Here is a 16238-nt window from a genome sequence, read left to right on the forward strand (position 1 = left end):
CCTCTCTGTCCTCCTGCTGCCCTGCTGCACGCTGGCCTCTGGTCACCTCTAGAAGGGCTGTGGGCACCAGAGCAGCCTGGCCCAGCATGCACAGCCTCCCCATGAGCACCACGTGGCAGGCGGGGCCAGAGGCCAGGGCGCCGCTAGGCTCTGGGGGGGTGGAGCCTGAGCCGTGGTCAGTCTTGGGAGCTGCTGGGACCTGCCCCCAGGAGGGTGCCGCCAGGTGGGCCAAGGGGGCGGGTGCTCACGGGCCAGCAGATGTAGCAGAGGCAGCACAGCAGCAGTGGGCCTGTCAGCGACAACACGCTGACCACCACGGGAAGCAGGGGGAATTTTCGGGGCTTGGCAGGGATGCTGGTGGTCGTCGTCGTGGTCGTCATGGTGGTGGTGGTCTTTTTGGGGTGTGGCTTAGTTTGAACCTGGCATGGAGTGCTGCGAACGGGGGTGGTAGGGCACTCTCCCTGTGGAAGGACCACAGCCTTGCATGGCCCCCTCCCGGCTCCTGCCCCTGGACCCTCGTGTCCACTGCCCTTTCCCCTCAGGCCCCCATCTCAAGGGACCCCAGGGGGGTCAGGAGTCCAGGGCCGAATCCCCAGAGGGCCCTGGCAGGGACCAGGACCGTGGTCACTGCCTGCGACCATGCCCCGAGCCCCTGCCTCCGAGGCTTGCCAAGATAGCCCGGAAGCTTCTGGGCTGAAGGACCCAACCCCAAGAGGAGGCCTTGGCTGACAAGGACGGGGCTGTGGGGACACAGAGGACACCGCACCCAGATGGCCAGGGGCCGGCCGCCCAGAGGCCAGGCCCCCCATCTCCTGAGCCCCTCCCAGCTCTCCACACCCTGGTAGAGGGAAGGGCCCATCCTGCCTGGCGGGCGCCTGGGAGATGCAGGGAGACTTCCAAGAAAGCCCACGCTGGGCCGGGGTCTGAGAGCATCGGGCAAGGGGAGGCATGAGCGTTGTCAGCAGCTGGCCGTGTCCTCGGGGCTGCTCCCTGACACAGGCCTGTGGCCAGTGCCGTCCTCGACCCGGGCCCCTGCCCCAACCTCTCGCTCTCCACCACCCGAGGCCTGCTGCCCGGGGACGGGATGTCCACCCGCCTGGAGCTGTGGGTGGCTGCCCTGGCAGGGGCTCCTTCAGGCCCACGAGCCTCCCCAGGGCCGACCCCCATCCACCCCTCCGTCCCGCCAAGCTGTCCCGTCCACAACAAGGGACGAGCTTCCTGTAGGGCTCAGGGGCAGCGGGCAGAGGGGCAGCCGAGGACGCCTGCATGATGGCAGCGGGCGGTGCCACGAGGCCTGGGAGGGGGCCAGACCCCCCCACAGGCCTCCCAGCTCCCCTGCTGGGAGGGGCCTCAGCAGAGGGTCCCCCACTCCATTGCCTGGACCCTGACCAGGAGGGGTGGGCCTGGGGCCCACATGGCCAGAGGTGCCGCAGGCCTGGACTCTGGTCCTGGTGGACCCCTGCCCCACCCACTCACCCTGGCTGCCAGCTGCCCCCCAGTGTGTCCGCATCAGGGCTGGTCTGACAGGCCCTGTGACGGGGGCGCCCCCACCCAGTACTCACGCACAGGACACTGGTGAAGCTAAGGTTGTTGGCAAAGAAGTTATTCCCTTTGTTGAGGCTGATTTCAACGAAGACCTTCCTAAAGCACAGAGGGGGTGGGCCAGTGACAAGCAGGTCTCCCCATGGCCCCCAGCTCTCCTGGGTGCAGTGACTTTGCCAGCAAGGCACTGGGGTAGTGCAGAGAATGGGGTGAGAGCTCCTTCCCCAGAGCACGAGGTGGGCCTGGCTTGGAGGCCCCGAGGGACACGGCCGGCCCCAGGAGCCCAGCATTGTCTGCCCACCGTGAGGACACGTGCCCCATGAGCAGCGGCCACATGGGGGCTCCCTCAGCTCCTCTGTGTGGACAGGGCACGTGGGCTCAGCTCCGGTGAGTGGCAGGAGCCCTTTGGAACCAGATGGGCTGAAGCACATTCCCCAGAAAAAACCATGTTCATGACCTGCACCCAGTCCTGGGGTGTAACCCATCATCAAAGGACCTTCTGAGGACATCATTATGCTGCGGTCAGGGGAATGAGACTGCCCTTAGTGCTGTGACTGGGGGCTTTCAAGGGAAAGCCACTTGGAGGAGAAGACATTGGAAGTCCTTGGGAACCCGGCAGAGAGAGGAGAGCACACGGCATGTGGTGGGGGAACCACGGGACCCCAGGATTGCCAGCTGCCAGCACCAGAGCGCTGCCCACCCTGGAGGGAGCCAGCTTCCAGCCCCAGCACCAGCAGCCAAGAAATCCCTCTTGTCAAGACAACCCATGGCTTGGGAGATGTCACAGCAGTGGGGAAACTAAGGCAGGCACCCTCCACCTCCTGCCGTCCTCAGCAGAGCCGGGCCATGTGGATCCCTGCCCACCCCCAGGACCACCCATCAGGGTAGGTACAGAGGGCTCCCCGGGTGCCCTGGCTGAGGGTGTCCTCACCCAGGACCCCTAAACCACTGCCCATCTGGCCTCCTGCCACGAGGGTCCCCAGACCGGGGCACTTACTCTCCAGGTTCCTCCAGTTCTACTCCTGGGCAAGTTATGAATTTCTCTTCCACAGTGATTGCTGTTTCATCTAAAAGGCAAATCCCATGAGCAGGTGAGTGCACTAGCCAGCTCATCCAGCCACCACCTCCTGCGGCCCTCAGCAAGCTGAACTCACGTTGACAATTGGCCTCTCTCTCAGCCTTCATTTCCTTAGAGACACTTGGGGATCCCTGGCCCTGCCCAAGATGCTGGGCAGCTGTGGTATTTGTGAGTTTTCGTTTGGTGAAACCCCTTAAAATATTATGCCTTGAAATAATCCATTCCTGTGGGTGTGAGACCCTTTCAAGTGCATCACGTGAGTGAGGCCTGACTCAGGTTGGGCCTCCACCCTCTTTCTGGGTCTTATATAAACAGAGACACAGACATAGACACACAGGAAAAGGGAGTTCTGCCATTTTGATGCGGCCACGTGAGAGAGGACTCGAGGGCCGCTGGCAGCGAAGCCCCCAGGGGGCTGGGCCCACCGAGCAGCTCGAGGTTGAGGAGATGGTGAGCCCGGAAGGGAGGGCAGGGACCTCAGCAGGGATGGCCGCCATCTTTGCCACGTGGCAGGGCGCCGGGCTCACCAGCGGCTGACTTTGGTGAGAAAGCGTCTCGGAATGTGCCTTGATGTAGATGTTTCATGGCCTCAGAACTGGAAGTTTTATTGTACTAAATTTCCCATTTCAAAAGCCAACCCATTTCTGGTACTTTGCGTCAGCAGCCCTCTGGCAAACTAAGATGGTATTTAACAGAAACAAGGCAGGCAGAGAGCTGTCAAGGGAGGGACATTCTAGGGCCTGGGTAGAGGAACAGACGATCCAACAAAGTGAAATTACAAATGAAATAAATGTCAGAGTGCAAAGTGCTGTGACAACAAAAAACTGGGAAGGCATGGAAATTAGAGGTGAAGGGACATCTACTTAGGATATGTGGCCTGCCCTAACTTTTACAGGAACAAGTTCTCTTTTAGAGAAATTAGAATTTTTGCAGATGAATTGAGCGATGTCCGGGATTTGTGTCTGAGGGGGCTGCCTGCCGGGCCCTCTGCTTCCTCAGGCCGCTCACCCACAGCCACGTGCCTGGCACCTCAGTGCCTCCAAGTAATAGGCTGCTTCTTACATTTTCACACAATTATTATGCCCTCAAGGGCACCTCCCACTCTCCTTACGAGATCTTGTGACCAGCATGCTCGTGTTACAGGAAAGAAAACAGGCTCAGGAGCCAAGGCCCTGGCCCTGGGCCTCGGACTCTGGAGCCCAGGCCTGGCCAGGGCTCCTCATCTCAGCTCAGGATGAGCCACCTTCCCTGCAGGGGTCAGTGGACCAGGCAGGGCGCAGGGCCCAGGCTGGCTGCCCATGCCCTCAGAGCCGCCTGCGGCCTCCGTCCTTGGCCCTGGGAAGGAGCTCAGCCCTGCTCCAGGTGCCCGGGGCATTTCCAGTCAGGGTGGGAGGGGGCCAGGCCCCCAGCCCCCCACCAGCCTGGCCCACTCCCTGCTTGCCCACGCTGCCTCTAACCCCAGTGCACAGTCGGCGAGGGCTGGGAAAGGTTGGCTGAGAGGCGACACAGTGTTGTGTGGGGTCCTTTCACTCCAATGAACTGAGGCGGATATTTACCCCAAATGCTGTTGTCAGTGAACTTAAATCTGCAAATAACTGAGCTTTTGTCCCTTGTGTTCTGAAGGCCACTTCCCCGAACCACCACTCGGTATTCTCCTGCAAGGACAACATGACATAGGCTTGTGAGGAAGAGTGCAGGGCTGAGTTCCTTCTAATCTTGCCACTCAAGGTGGGCTTTCCCCAAAAGAGACATCCAAGGCTGCTCAGGGAAGGCGGCCGGCACTGCAGGAACCATCCCGTGCAGGTGCATCTTCCACTGGGAGGGGCTTGGGCTGCCCTGTGTCCTCAGGCTCCTTCCACCATCACCCAACCCCAGTGGCAAGTCAGGGGCTTCTGACCCCGAAATCCCACGGGACTCCCTAAACCCATGGGGTGCTGGCAGTGGGCGGAGTCACCCCCTGGGTACAGGTGAGAGCAGAGCTTGGCCCAGGCAGGCCCGAGGCACCCAGGCTGCCTGAGTGGGGCCCCCAGGCCTGGAGCCGTGGGACTTCTGTACACACAGGGGCTGCTCCTTCACCCTGTCCTCTTGGTACCCAGGGTGGCGGGGAAGCCCCCGGGACCCTGCTCCCGAGAAGCCCTTGTGACAGGGGCAGTCCCATCCTACCTCTGGGTGCAGAGCCCTGAGGCAGCTACACCAGCTCCTGCCTCTCCCTGGCCACCAGGGACCACCCCCAGCCCACGCTGGGCTCAGCGTGCATGTCAGAAGGGCTGACACAGAGAGGCCGTCTGGGGCCTCACCCCTGGCAAACATTACAGCAGCTGCAGGGAGGGCAGGGGGTCCCCAGGCCGTCGCTGTTCCACGCAGGTCTGTCTGCCTGAAACCCATTCCTCTGCATGGCACTGCCTCCTGACCCAGGCCCGCTAATTCCAGCCCCGAGCTTGAGGGGCTCCAGGGAAGTGAACCTTCCTGCATACTTCAAACACACTCACACGCCACACACACAATGCATGCATACAAATTCAAACATACAAACACATAGAAAGCATAAACACATAAATGTCCACACGTAGACACACACATGCACATAACCACATGCACACAAGACCACATGCCATGCACACACATCCACAAACATCCACTCTCACATGCACCTTCTCAAAAATACACACATGCACGGGCACACACGTATGCACACATTCACCCTGGTGCATACACTCACACTTGCATGCACACACATGCATGCCCATACACACACACTCACACGTACACTAAATACAAAAATACAAGCAGACACATGTGAACATGCACACAATCCACAGAACACATATGCCCACATCACCACATTATTGTACATGCAGGCACACAGAAACATGCAGAAATGCACACAAGCACTCACGTGTGCAAACCACGGGCACACATGCCCTTTCACCCACACACACGCATTTCCACACACACACCTGTGACCACAGCGGTGACTCCTCAGCTCTTACCTCCCACGCAGGCAACAACAGGATCCAGAGACTTGAGCTCAATACAGCTCTTCTCCCCCAGCTAGAACACAGAGCGGGGCGGAGGGGCAGGCTGAGAGCGGCCCCTCCTCTAGCACAGCCGCTCACGCCCACCCCTCCTCGTGTCCAGCTCCCACAGCCACTCACGCCCACTCCTCCTCGTGTCCAGCTCCCACAGCTGCTCACGCCCACCCCTCCTCATGTCCAGCTCCCACAGCCGCTCACGCCCAGCCCTCCTCGTGTCCAGCTCCCACAGCTGCTCACGCCCACCCCTCCTCGTGTCCAGCTCCCACTCACCTTGTCAGTGATGCTCTGCAGGGCCTTGAAACCTCCGAGCACCCCAAACGCATGCTCCTTGGTGTCTGTGAACCCTTCCAGCTATGAGGAGGAGAGTGACAGGGACCCACAGCCAGGGGACTGAAGGGGCGGTGGGGTCCACAGGCAGCAGACTGCCCATCACCCTTGGACTAGATCCTTTCATCTGCAGCAGAACTCATGGGGGGGGCCCGTCCACCGTCAGCTGGGGTGTGCCCAAGCCCACCGTTACCATCCTCTGCAGTGGGCAGGGGTGGCCCCGAGTAATTGGAGGGGGTTAGGAAACCATCCCTGGGCTAGCCTGGGAAAGCAGCCTCTGACACCTTCCCCCACCCAGGCTTTAGAGAAGCCCCTGCGTTCCAGTTCTGATTACCTGCGATTGCAAAAAGTCTTTTACACCCACAGCATAAATAGTCGCCCCCATATGCCGAGCCTTTCGAGCCTGAGAGAGAGAAGGTGTTAAGTACAATTCACCCAAAGATGTGGAGCAAAATGCACATGACTGTGGCTTGAACTCACTTCAGACTTAGTGTTTGAAAACACGACTGGCTCTAGCGTCCCATCAGTGAAGGCTATGATCATGCTGGAAACCTTCTTACCTGAGGGACAAGCAAAGAGGGGCCAGATGGGAACGGCACCTGGGGTGCACCAGGGGGCTGCAGGTGGCAGAACCTCAGGGTTGCCCATGCGGGACACAGCCCAGGGCCCCACACCAAGTCCTCACAAGCAAGGTGTGGGCAGCTCACCGGGAGGCACATGTGTCAGCCACCCTACTCTGCATGCTTTGCAGCAGACCCCAGAGGGAGAAGGGCCTGAGCCCAGCACCCACCTGGTGCCCCAGACACCTGGCTGCCCCACCCTCCCCCACCTGATGGTTCCACCTGTGCTAGGAAGGGAAACCCAGTTCATACACCTGAGAGGTGGAAGACTCCAGAACAGCAAAGAGAGCTGCAGGCTGACCTACCATAAAGGGTGGGCTGCAGGTTTGGGGCAAGGGGACCATGAACCATCAGGCCTGGGGGTTCCTGCCTGCCAGTGTCCTGGGCACCAGGGCCCCTGGCCAAGGCCCTTGATGGGGGACCATGTGCCCAGCTAAGGGCTCTGCAAACCCCAGTGCATCCCACTTATGAAGCCTGTGAAGCAGGCTAGTAAGATAAGGAATATCTGGAACCTGGCAGAGTCCACATCAATAGCCCCCAAGATGGCTGCTGGAGGACCCTCCCCAGGATTCTGCCTTTCAGAACAAAGACTTCTTCTGGAAGCCAGGAGAAGCCCCGGATATTCCCCAAGGACTTTGTCATTGGGCCCTCTTGGGGAAATAATGGGTGGGGTAATCAATAAAAAGAGCAAACAGCTGGGACCCCTCCCCTGCCATTAGCAAAGGGGCAGAATAATTAATAGTTCAGAAAGCCAGGTGGGGGGCCTGAGGTGCTCTCTCTCTCCACTCTGTTGCCTCTGAACCCATTCCTGCCCTCTATGTACCGCTCTCACCATTTGTCCTCTTCCACGTGGCCACACAAGTAAACGTGGGCATTTATAATCTATAATGGGGAAGTGTAGCTTGTAAATTAGCTCTCGTTATCACTTTTCAGCCCCTTCCTCTGTACCTGGGCCCCCTAATCTGTTATTTTCTCCTATTTCTCTTCCCTCCCTACCTGAATAAATTACTGGCCTAACTCACCCGACATGCTCTTGAAATTTATTTCTGCAGCATAGTTGAAGAACCTAGATAAAATCCATTAACATATTTGGCAGAGCCGGTCCTAGAGTTTATTGGTGAGTGAAGCTATGGCCTACAGCCTGCTTAATGCTTTCCTTGGGCTCCCCATTTTAAACAGGTTTGCCTATGAGCCCCCACAGGATGTAATCCCTGGAGGGAAGAGACTGGGGCTCTGTCACTGCCACGCACAGAGGCTTGTGCCATCTGACCCCAGCCAGGATGGCTGTGTCATAGGGCAGTGGCTTAAATCATGGCCCTGCCAAGATGGAGGTTCCCGGCAGAGCACTGGGCCCTGCGAAACTTCTTTTTCAAGCCCTTTTAGCAGCTGGAGTCTTTGTCCTCAGGCCTGCCTGCCTTTGCCTTCTCCTGCCCTGTCTGCTAGGAGGTGCCTGGCAGTGGCGGAGCAGGGGGCTTGCCCCTCCCAGTGCATCCACAACTTTGCCAAGGGCATTCCTATCTGGCCACACCCAGTTACCTGGGGCATGAAGTGGGAAGGCAGTGGGCTGAGCCAAGATGGGCTGAGCCAAGACGGATGCTGTTCCCTTCCCTGAGGACCACAGGCCAGGATACCCCTGATTTAACCTTTACCGGTGTTTTACCTTTCTACTTCTTGCTAATGAATTTCTCTTTACAGGTTTGTGTTAGAATGCTTTGGAATGTTTTAAAAACAGTAAAAATGGAAAGTGCCTTTGTCTAGCCAGGAAGCTATTGCCCCAGGGCCCCAAAGCCTGTTAGCTAGAGCAATTGATCATCAATCACTTAATGGCCTTTTGATGGCTGGTTTAACTGGGAAACTATCAGACAGTAAAGTCATAGAACTAGGACAGCCTTGAGCTTCTGAAAGGAGAGGAGGAGGAAGCTCTCTTGGGCTTGGAGGGCATCTGATCTATTTGATCTGTCTTCCAAGTCCAGGTGGCCCCAGAAATGTCCAGCGTCAGAGCCCCTGATTCCCTGGGTGGTGGGAAGTAACTCTGCATGTCCCCCAAGACTTTTGAAGGCTTGGGCACGTCGAGTGCAGTGGGTCTTGGGCCCTGGAAAGTCAGGGTGCCGAGAACCAGAGCAGGAAACTGAAGGGCCCCATTCCTTGGACCCATCCATTCAGAGAGCAGCCAAATATCCCCTGAGACAGATATCTCAGGTGCTTTGATTTGGGGCTGCTGCTCAGTCCCCCACCAACTCGGCTTGGGTGCACTGATTTGATATCTGGAATAAAATATCACCCAGGACCTAGGTCGCCCACAAGGATGCTTGTAGGCCAGGCAGGCTCTGAATATTGAAATTCTCGAGACACTGAGACAGAGCTTCAGCTCCAAATTATGTGGAGTGGTGAACATTTTAGTCAGACTAGGACTCTGGGATGCCAGAACCGTCGACTAAAAAGTGCTTCCTCATTCTTCCTAGAATAATGGGTGCAGCTGCTAGCATACCAGCAGACTCCCCAGTGGGGGGTATTCTCGAGAACTGGACAACCCTACCAACTGAAGGGTGGAAGGAAAAACTGATCTTCTTTTGCTACACTGCGTGGCCACAGTATAGCCTGGAAGGTGGCCAAAATTGGCCTGTAAATGGTGCCCTATATTATGACCATATTTTGCAGACAGACCTCCTGTGTGAGAAGGAAAGAAAGCAGTCAGAGGTTTCATATGTTCAGCTTTTTATGGCTCTATATCAGGACATGAGGTGAAGTGGATCTTGTAAGTTATGTTATGCTCAGAAAGTGAAACCACTCCCTGAAAAGGAGGGTGAGTATCTTAGATGATCCCCTCCTCAGTTTCCCCCTCCAGCCCCTGCTTCCATGCCTCATGTGCCTATAGCTACCCCAGTGGGAGTCACTGGAAGTGGAGCATCTTTCCACCTTAATAGGGGATGCAAAAACGGCCTCTACCCAATAAGGGAAGCAGGAACAATTAGAGTCCATACTCCCTTCTCTATGACAGATTTAACTCAGTGTAAGGAACAGTTGGGGTGATTTTCAGAAGACCCAGATAAGTTTACCAAGGAATTCCAGAAGTTAACCCTAAATTTTGAGCTGGCATGAGGAGACACACATGTCATCCTAGTCTTGTGCTGCGTCCCTGCAAAAAACTGCTGAATTTGGGAAGCAGCCCAGGGGCATGCCAATGGGAAGGCTGCCCAGCAGCCCCAGCAATAAGCTATAGGGGTTGTGGCAGTTCCAGAGGCTGATCCTACCTGGAACTACCAAAGAGGGCAAACAGACATAAGGAAGAGACCATGCAATAGCATGCCTACTAGAGGGAAAGAAAAAGTACATTGTTAAGTCTGTTAATTATAATAAGCTGCAGGAAATAACCCAGATGGAAAAGGAAAATTCTGCCCTGATTCAAGGGAGTCTACTAGAAGCTAGGAGAAAGTATACCCAAGTTAATACAGACTCACTGGAGGGACAGGTTGTATTGGAAACCTATTTTATCGGCTAGGCAACTCCAGATATGAAAAGGAAACTCCAAAAGCTAGCTCTAGGTCCTGGGACCTAAATGAATTCTCTTTTAAAAGTAGCATTTTCCATCTTTGACAACTGTGACCAGACCTTTGAGGAATTGAGGGCAAAGAGGGACAGGCAGGAGGCTCAGCTACTTGCAGTTGCCATAAAGAGCAGCCGACCATCCCAGGGTCACCCCAGCTCAGGCTCCAGACTGGTGAGATCCTGCTTCAATTGTGGAAGACACTGGAAGAAAAGCTGCCCTGAACTATGTAAGGAGCCCCCAGTCCCTGCCCCAGTCTGGGAAAACAGGCATTGGGCTCAGGAGAGCACCGAATCCTGAAGGGGAGGTGGCGCCCAGCCCGGGGCCTAGTGGCACCAGCCCCCCTCCCCACATGGAGGACTGAGGGGGCCCAGGGCAAAGAGCAGCTCCTTGGATGACTCCATGGAACGTCGAACTAGAGGAGCCCCAGGTGACCTTCGACATGGCAGGAAAAGAAATTAATTTTTTAACTTGATACAGGAGCCACCTATTCAGTTCTGACCTGTCACTCCAAACCTCCCTCCCCCAGAACCTATGCGGTAGCGGGTGTTGACAGTAAAACTAAAATGAGATCTTTCACTGAGCCTCTTCTCAGCCATATAGGAAAACTAATCATAAGCCATCAATTTTTAATTGTCCCTAAATGTCCCAACCCCTTACTGGGAAAGGATTTGCTTTGTACCCTGGGACCCTGCATTCAACTAGGAGGGATCAATAGAACCTCTAAGGTGCCTACAGCCCAGGACTCAAAGGAAGAATGTGGAACTGTGTTTAGCCACGGTTCTCTCAATCAAAATCAGGTGTCTCATCAGCAGTTATGCCCCAGGCAATCAAGAGTAAATTCTATTGTCTGGGAAACTGGGATACCCAGAAGGGTTCTTCCAGTTCCCCTAGTTTCCATTTCTTATGATACTAACCAGCCATACCCTCATAGAAAGCAGTACCCCCTCAAGGAGGAGGCTGTTAAAGGCCTCCAGCCCACGGTTAAATTGTTCTTGGGGAATGGCCTAGTAATTCCCTGCCAATCTCCCAGCAACATGCCGATTCTTCCTGTGAAAAAGCCCAACAGTCAGTAGCTTTGTAATACCCATTCATCCAGTTGTACCCAACCATTACACTCTACTAAATCAGGTCCCGGAAACTGCGACTGGTGTACAGTAGCCCAGCCACTGTACAGTGCTATTTAAACCAAGACTAGACAAGACTAGTCTTGGTTTATCTAGACTTGAAAGATGCCTTTTTCTGCATTCCTCTCACCCTGGATTCCCAATTCCTTTTTCCCTTTGAATGGCAGGAGTCCAACTCTAGGCCAACAGTCCAGCTTACATGGCCTGTGTTGCCTCAAGGGTTCCAAGACAGCCCCCATATTTTTGAGAATGCTTAGCTCAGGACCTAGCTGATCTCCACTGGCTGCAGTGTCCTTTTACAATACGTGGATGACCTATTGCTTTGCAGTCCAATGAAGGAAGTTTCCGATGTCAACACCTTTTCGGTCCTTCATTTCCTAGCTGATAGGGGCTATAGGAGGTCAGCATCCAAGGCACACATCTCTCAGCAGAAAGTCTCCTATTTAGGATTCCTCCTTGCCCCAGGGGAAAGGTCTCTCTTCCCAGAAAGAGTTCAAGCCATCACTAGTACTCCCCTACCTCAAGCAAAGAAGCAGCTGAGGACTTTCCTAGAATGGCTGGATACTGTAGACTGGGGACACCTAAGTTTGGGGAGATAGCCCAGCCACTCACAGTGCTATTACAGAGGCTGATAACCAACACTGAGAGTGGGGAACAAGCCAGGAAGCTGCCTTCCCTGTCCTAAAATGAGCCTTAATTGGCCCTCCAGCCCTAGAATTCCTAACCTAAGGAAGCCTTTCTTTCTATACATAACTGAGAAGGGGATGGGTCTAGGAGTGTTAGTCCAGAAACTGGGTGAAATTTCTCCACCAGTAGTTTATTTCTCCAAACTGCTGGACAGTACAGCACAGGGATGGCCACCTTGTCTAAGAGCAATGGGGGCAACAGCCCTTTTAATTGAGAAAGCCACCAAACTAACTTAGGGACAACCTCTCACAGTCTTCACCCCACACCAGGTGAAGGACATGTTTGAGACCCGGAGCCACAAGTGGCTTACAGGTACTTGGTTAATTAAATACCAGGCTCGATTACTAGAGACCCCTAAGGTGCAGATAAGAATGTGTCAGACTCTCAACCCAGCCACCCTACTACAGTACACGGCCAAAGTCAGACCCTGAGGGGCCCCTTCTCCACTCCTGCCTTGAAACTCTTAACCAAAACTACGCAAGCAGGTCAGATTTAAAAGATGCACCTCTTGTGAACCCAGACATTGAATGGTTCACAGATGGAAGCAGTTTTATTAAAGAAGGAATTAAAAGGGCAGGCTATGCAGCGGTTTCTCAATTTGAAACCATAGAAGCCAAATCTCTCCCCCCTGGAACTTTAGCCCAGAAAGTAGAGTTGATTGCCCTTACCCAAAGTTTAAAGCTAGTAGCTGGGAAACAGGCTAATATTTACAGACTCTAAGTATGCTTTCGTTGTCTTTCATGTTCACTCTACTGTATGGTGAGAACGAAGCTGCTTACTAACAGTGGGTCACCTATTAAGCACAGGCAAGAAATCCTAGATTTATTGGAAGCCATAGTGTTACCTCAAGAAATAACAGTAATGCACTGTCCAGGGCAGCTAGCCTGGGCTTCACCCTGGAGGCTGATGGGTGGCTTGGTAAGGATACTCAAGTCTACCTGCCAGGAGCAGTGCAGTGGAAAGTCCTTCATGGACTTCACCAAGCCACTCGTCTGGGGAGGGGAGCCCTAACCAGCTTAGCCAAACAGGTTTTCGAAGGACAGGGCCTGGTGAAGACAGTCAAAGAAGTTACCGGGAGTTGCTGCCTGTGTGCAGTTAATAACTCAGACAATGGGAGGCTTCACCATCCTCCCCCCTTAAACCTCCCTGTCCAGGTGCAGGGATCATACCCTGGAGAGGACTGGCAGATAGACTTCTCCCACATGCCATCTTGCAGGGCTTAAGTACCTCTTAGTAGTGGTAGATATTTTTACTGGGTGGGTGGAAGCTTTTCCCACTAGAAGAGAAACAGCAAATGAGGTGCCTAAAGCTCTCATAAGGAAATAGTTCCAGGTTTGGACTTCCTTAGTCCCTCCAAAGTGATAATGGGCTTTACTAGTAAACTAACCCAAAGCCTATCAGCTGTCCTCAGAATTAAATATCATCTCCGTGTCTCCTGGAGGCCCCAATACTCAGGGAAGGCAGAGAGAGTTAACTGCACCTTAAAACAGATTCTAGCTAAACTCTGCCAGGAAACTGCATCACCTTGGGTCACCAGTCTGCCCATGGCCTTACTAAGGCTATGTTTAGCTCCCAAAGACCCACTTCAGCTTAGCCCCTCTGAGATGGTCTATGGGCAGCCTTTCCTTACCCAGGACCTGGTACTAGATCCAGAAATTCAAGAGCTCACAAAATATTTTATCAACATAGGGAAAAATCAAAAGTCATCCAGGAGCTTGGAAACAAAATTCTTCCTACCCATGAATTATCTTTACCCAAAGTAAACCTGGAGACCAGGTTCTGATCAAAATCTGGCAAGAAAACAGGCCTCACTCTCAATTAAAGCCTAACTGGAGAGGACCTTAGCTTGTGGTTTTAATCACTCCCACCACTGTTAAAATTAAAGGCATTGCCAGCTGTGTACACTTATCCCGAGTTAAGCCAGCTGTCCAAGGATGTACTGACTCACCAGAAGCACCTGATGTGTCATACGAGTGCCAGCCATTGGATGGCCTAAGATACCTCTTCAAGAGACAAAGCTAAGTATCATCTGGGTCTCTAACCCATCACCTTAAGAAAACGCTTGTCTGTTTTCATTTGAAAAAGGCAATGTTTCTTCTCATCTCCCTCCTGGCTACTTTAGGCATAACCACCTCCATTGAAACCTGGGATTGGCAATCTATACCAAATCCCATTATCTGTTTTAGCTACTCCCTAGAGCTACCTAACATCATAAATGGAACCAGCTGTGCCTTAGAAGCTCCAAAACAGCAAGCAGACTCTTGCTGCTGTGGTGATGCAAAATCGCAGGGCACCTGACATGCTAACTACAGCACGGGAACAGTATGTCCTTTCCTTAAGGAAGAATGTCGTCTCTATGTAAATTACTCTAAAACAGTCCTAAACAGTATTCAAAAGCTGCAAAATAAAACCCACCACTGTCAGAGAAATGCAGCCTTTACAGACACCTGGCCTTTTCTACTTCTGTGGTCCAGTGTTCTCTCAGTAGGACCATATATTCTAAAAATTCTAATTAAGTTTATTTCTTCCAGAATCAACATCTTGTTAGCCATATGAGGATTTCATCCAGCTTCATACAGGATGCCAGATCCATCTTCCTCCAACCGAGATAGAAGAGCAAGGGAGTTTTACACTTGTCAGGTAGAGCCTACTGCCCCTAACCAGTAGAATGTAGCTACAGAAAAATGATCATCTCCCTTCAGCACCCCTTTAAGATTGACAGTGTAAACTCACTGAGGGGGGAAGGAAGTAGGTTCGTAAGATAGGGAATCAATAGATGGGTCTGGAACCTGGCAAGAAGCCCACGTGGACATCAGTAACCCCCAAGACGGCTGCTGGAGGACCCTCCCCAAGATTCTGCCTCTCAGAACAAAGACTTCTTCTGGAAGGCAGGAGAAGCCCCGGATATTCCCCAAGGACTTTGTCATTGGGTGCTCACGGGGGAATTGATGGGCGAGTTAATCAGTCAAAAGAGCAAATAGCTGGAACCCCTCCCCTGCCATTAGCAAAGGGGCAGAATAATTAATAGTTCAAAAAGCCAGGCGTGGGGCCTGAATGCACATTCTCACTCTCTACTCCCCTCTTGCCCCTGGACCTGTTCCTGCCCTCTGGGCACTGATCTCACCATTTTCCCTCTGCCATGTGGCCACACAAGTAAACCTGGGCATTTATAATCTATAATGGGGAAGTGTAGCTTGTAAATTAGCTCTCTTTATCACTTTTCAGCCCCTTCCTCTCTACCTGGAACCCCTAATCTGTTATTTTTCTCCCACTTCTTGTTCCTCCCTACCTGAGTAAAGTACTAGCCTAACTCCCCTGACATGCTCTTGAAATTTGTTTCTGCAGCATAGTCAAAGAACCTAAATAAAATCCGGTAACACCCGGAAGGACGTCAGTCCTGGTCTGAGGACAGCACCCAGCACCATCAGGGAGGGAGGCACAGGGTGGAAGGAAGAAGAGCCGAAAGCCACAGTGCAGCTCAGAGGCCACAGTGGGCAGCAAAGGGCGGCAATCGAGAAGACCGTTCTGTAAACCAAACCCTACGTCTGTGCGGGAACATTGGCTGCTTCCTTTTCTTTTCCCAACTGCAGGTCAGAGAGGGAAGTGGCCTCACCTGGACGCACCTGCAGCCTCTCAAGACCAAAGGTGCAGGAAGGCACCTTAGTTCTCATAAAGGCGAGGTGGGTATTATCTTAGCCTCCTTGTCCAAAGGAGGAATCTGTAACTCGGAGACCGTGAGGAACTTCCTCCAGCTCAGAGCTAGAACGTGGGGGAGGGATCGGGACCCGGAATGCGCTGATGCCCAAGCCTGGCCTTGCCCTTGACCTCTGAGACCACGGAGGGCAGGAGGGGGCTTACCTCCAGCGGTGGCTTTTGCAATTTGGTCATTTGCCTGCAATAAATGAAGGAACATTGGGAGAGAGGCATTAGATGATCCAAGGAATAGTCTGAAAACTTAATCAATCTGGAAAAATTCTCTGAGCTCTAGCAGTCTGTACCATTTCAAATCCTTTATCCATGTACGTAGCTCCTACAGGTACTACAGCTTTAAGTTCCTTAAGACCTTCCTGGATTTTTTTCCTGAAACAAAACACAGAAAAGGCAGTGGAGGTGGGCGTGGCCTCCCACAGTCGCTCTGCGTGGACGTGCAAGGACACGGGTGCATCTCACATGCAGACAGGTCCCCGCTGTCCCATGGGCTCGGCCTAGCTTGCTTGGAGCTCATCCCTGGCCCACGGCCCCCAGTCCCAGGGGGTCTTGCCTTTGACCATCCCTGCA

At 53.7% G+C, this 16238-nt stretch overlaps 1 protein-coding gene across 1 annotated transcript; it reads right to left on the reverse strand.

Moving 5' to 3' along the window:
• Positions 1–538: 538 nt before the first annotated feature.
• LOC111763913 (anthrax toxin receptor-like) lies at positions 539–16037 on the reverse strand. The gene is made up of 10 exons (XM_058299561.2): positions 15959–16037; positions 15819–15852; positions 6463–6542; positions 6317–6385; positions 5926–6006; positions 5611–5671; positions 4177–4275; positions 2540–2609; positions 1477–1641; positions 539–740 (listed from the first exon to the last, which is right to left on the reverse strand). The coding sequence occupies exons 1-10, from the start codon at positions 15977–15979 to the stop codon at positions 539–541; spliced, it is 882 nt and encodes a 293-aa protein (XP_058155544.1). The 5' UTR covers positions 15980–16037.
• Between the last annotated feature and the right edge of the window lie 201 nt (positions 16038–16238).

The sequence above is a fragment of the Dasypus novemcinctus genome, chromosome 6 (genome assembly GCF_030445035.2).
Source record: "Dasypus novemcinctus isolate mDasNov1 chromosome 6, mDasNov1.1.hap2, whole genome shotgun sequence".
Lineage (NCBI taxonomy): Eukaryota > Metazoa > Chordata > Mammalia > Cingulata > Dasypodidae > Dasypus > Dasypus novemcinctus.

Bases quoted from the DNA above. Each gene is read 5' to 3' on its own strand.
- LOC111763913 (XM_058299561.2), bottom strand. From the start codon at position 15,979: ATGGATAAAGGATTTGAAATG. The intron at 6,386-6,462 runs GTGAGTTCAAGC...TCTCTCTCTCAG, and splicing joins TTTCAAACACTAAGTCTGAA to GCTCGAAAGGCTCGGCATAT. The intron at 4,276-5,610 runs GTAAGAGCTGAG...TTGTCCTTGCAG, and splicing joins TGTTGTTGCCTGCGTGGGAG to GAGAATACCGAGTGGTGGTT.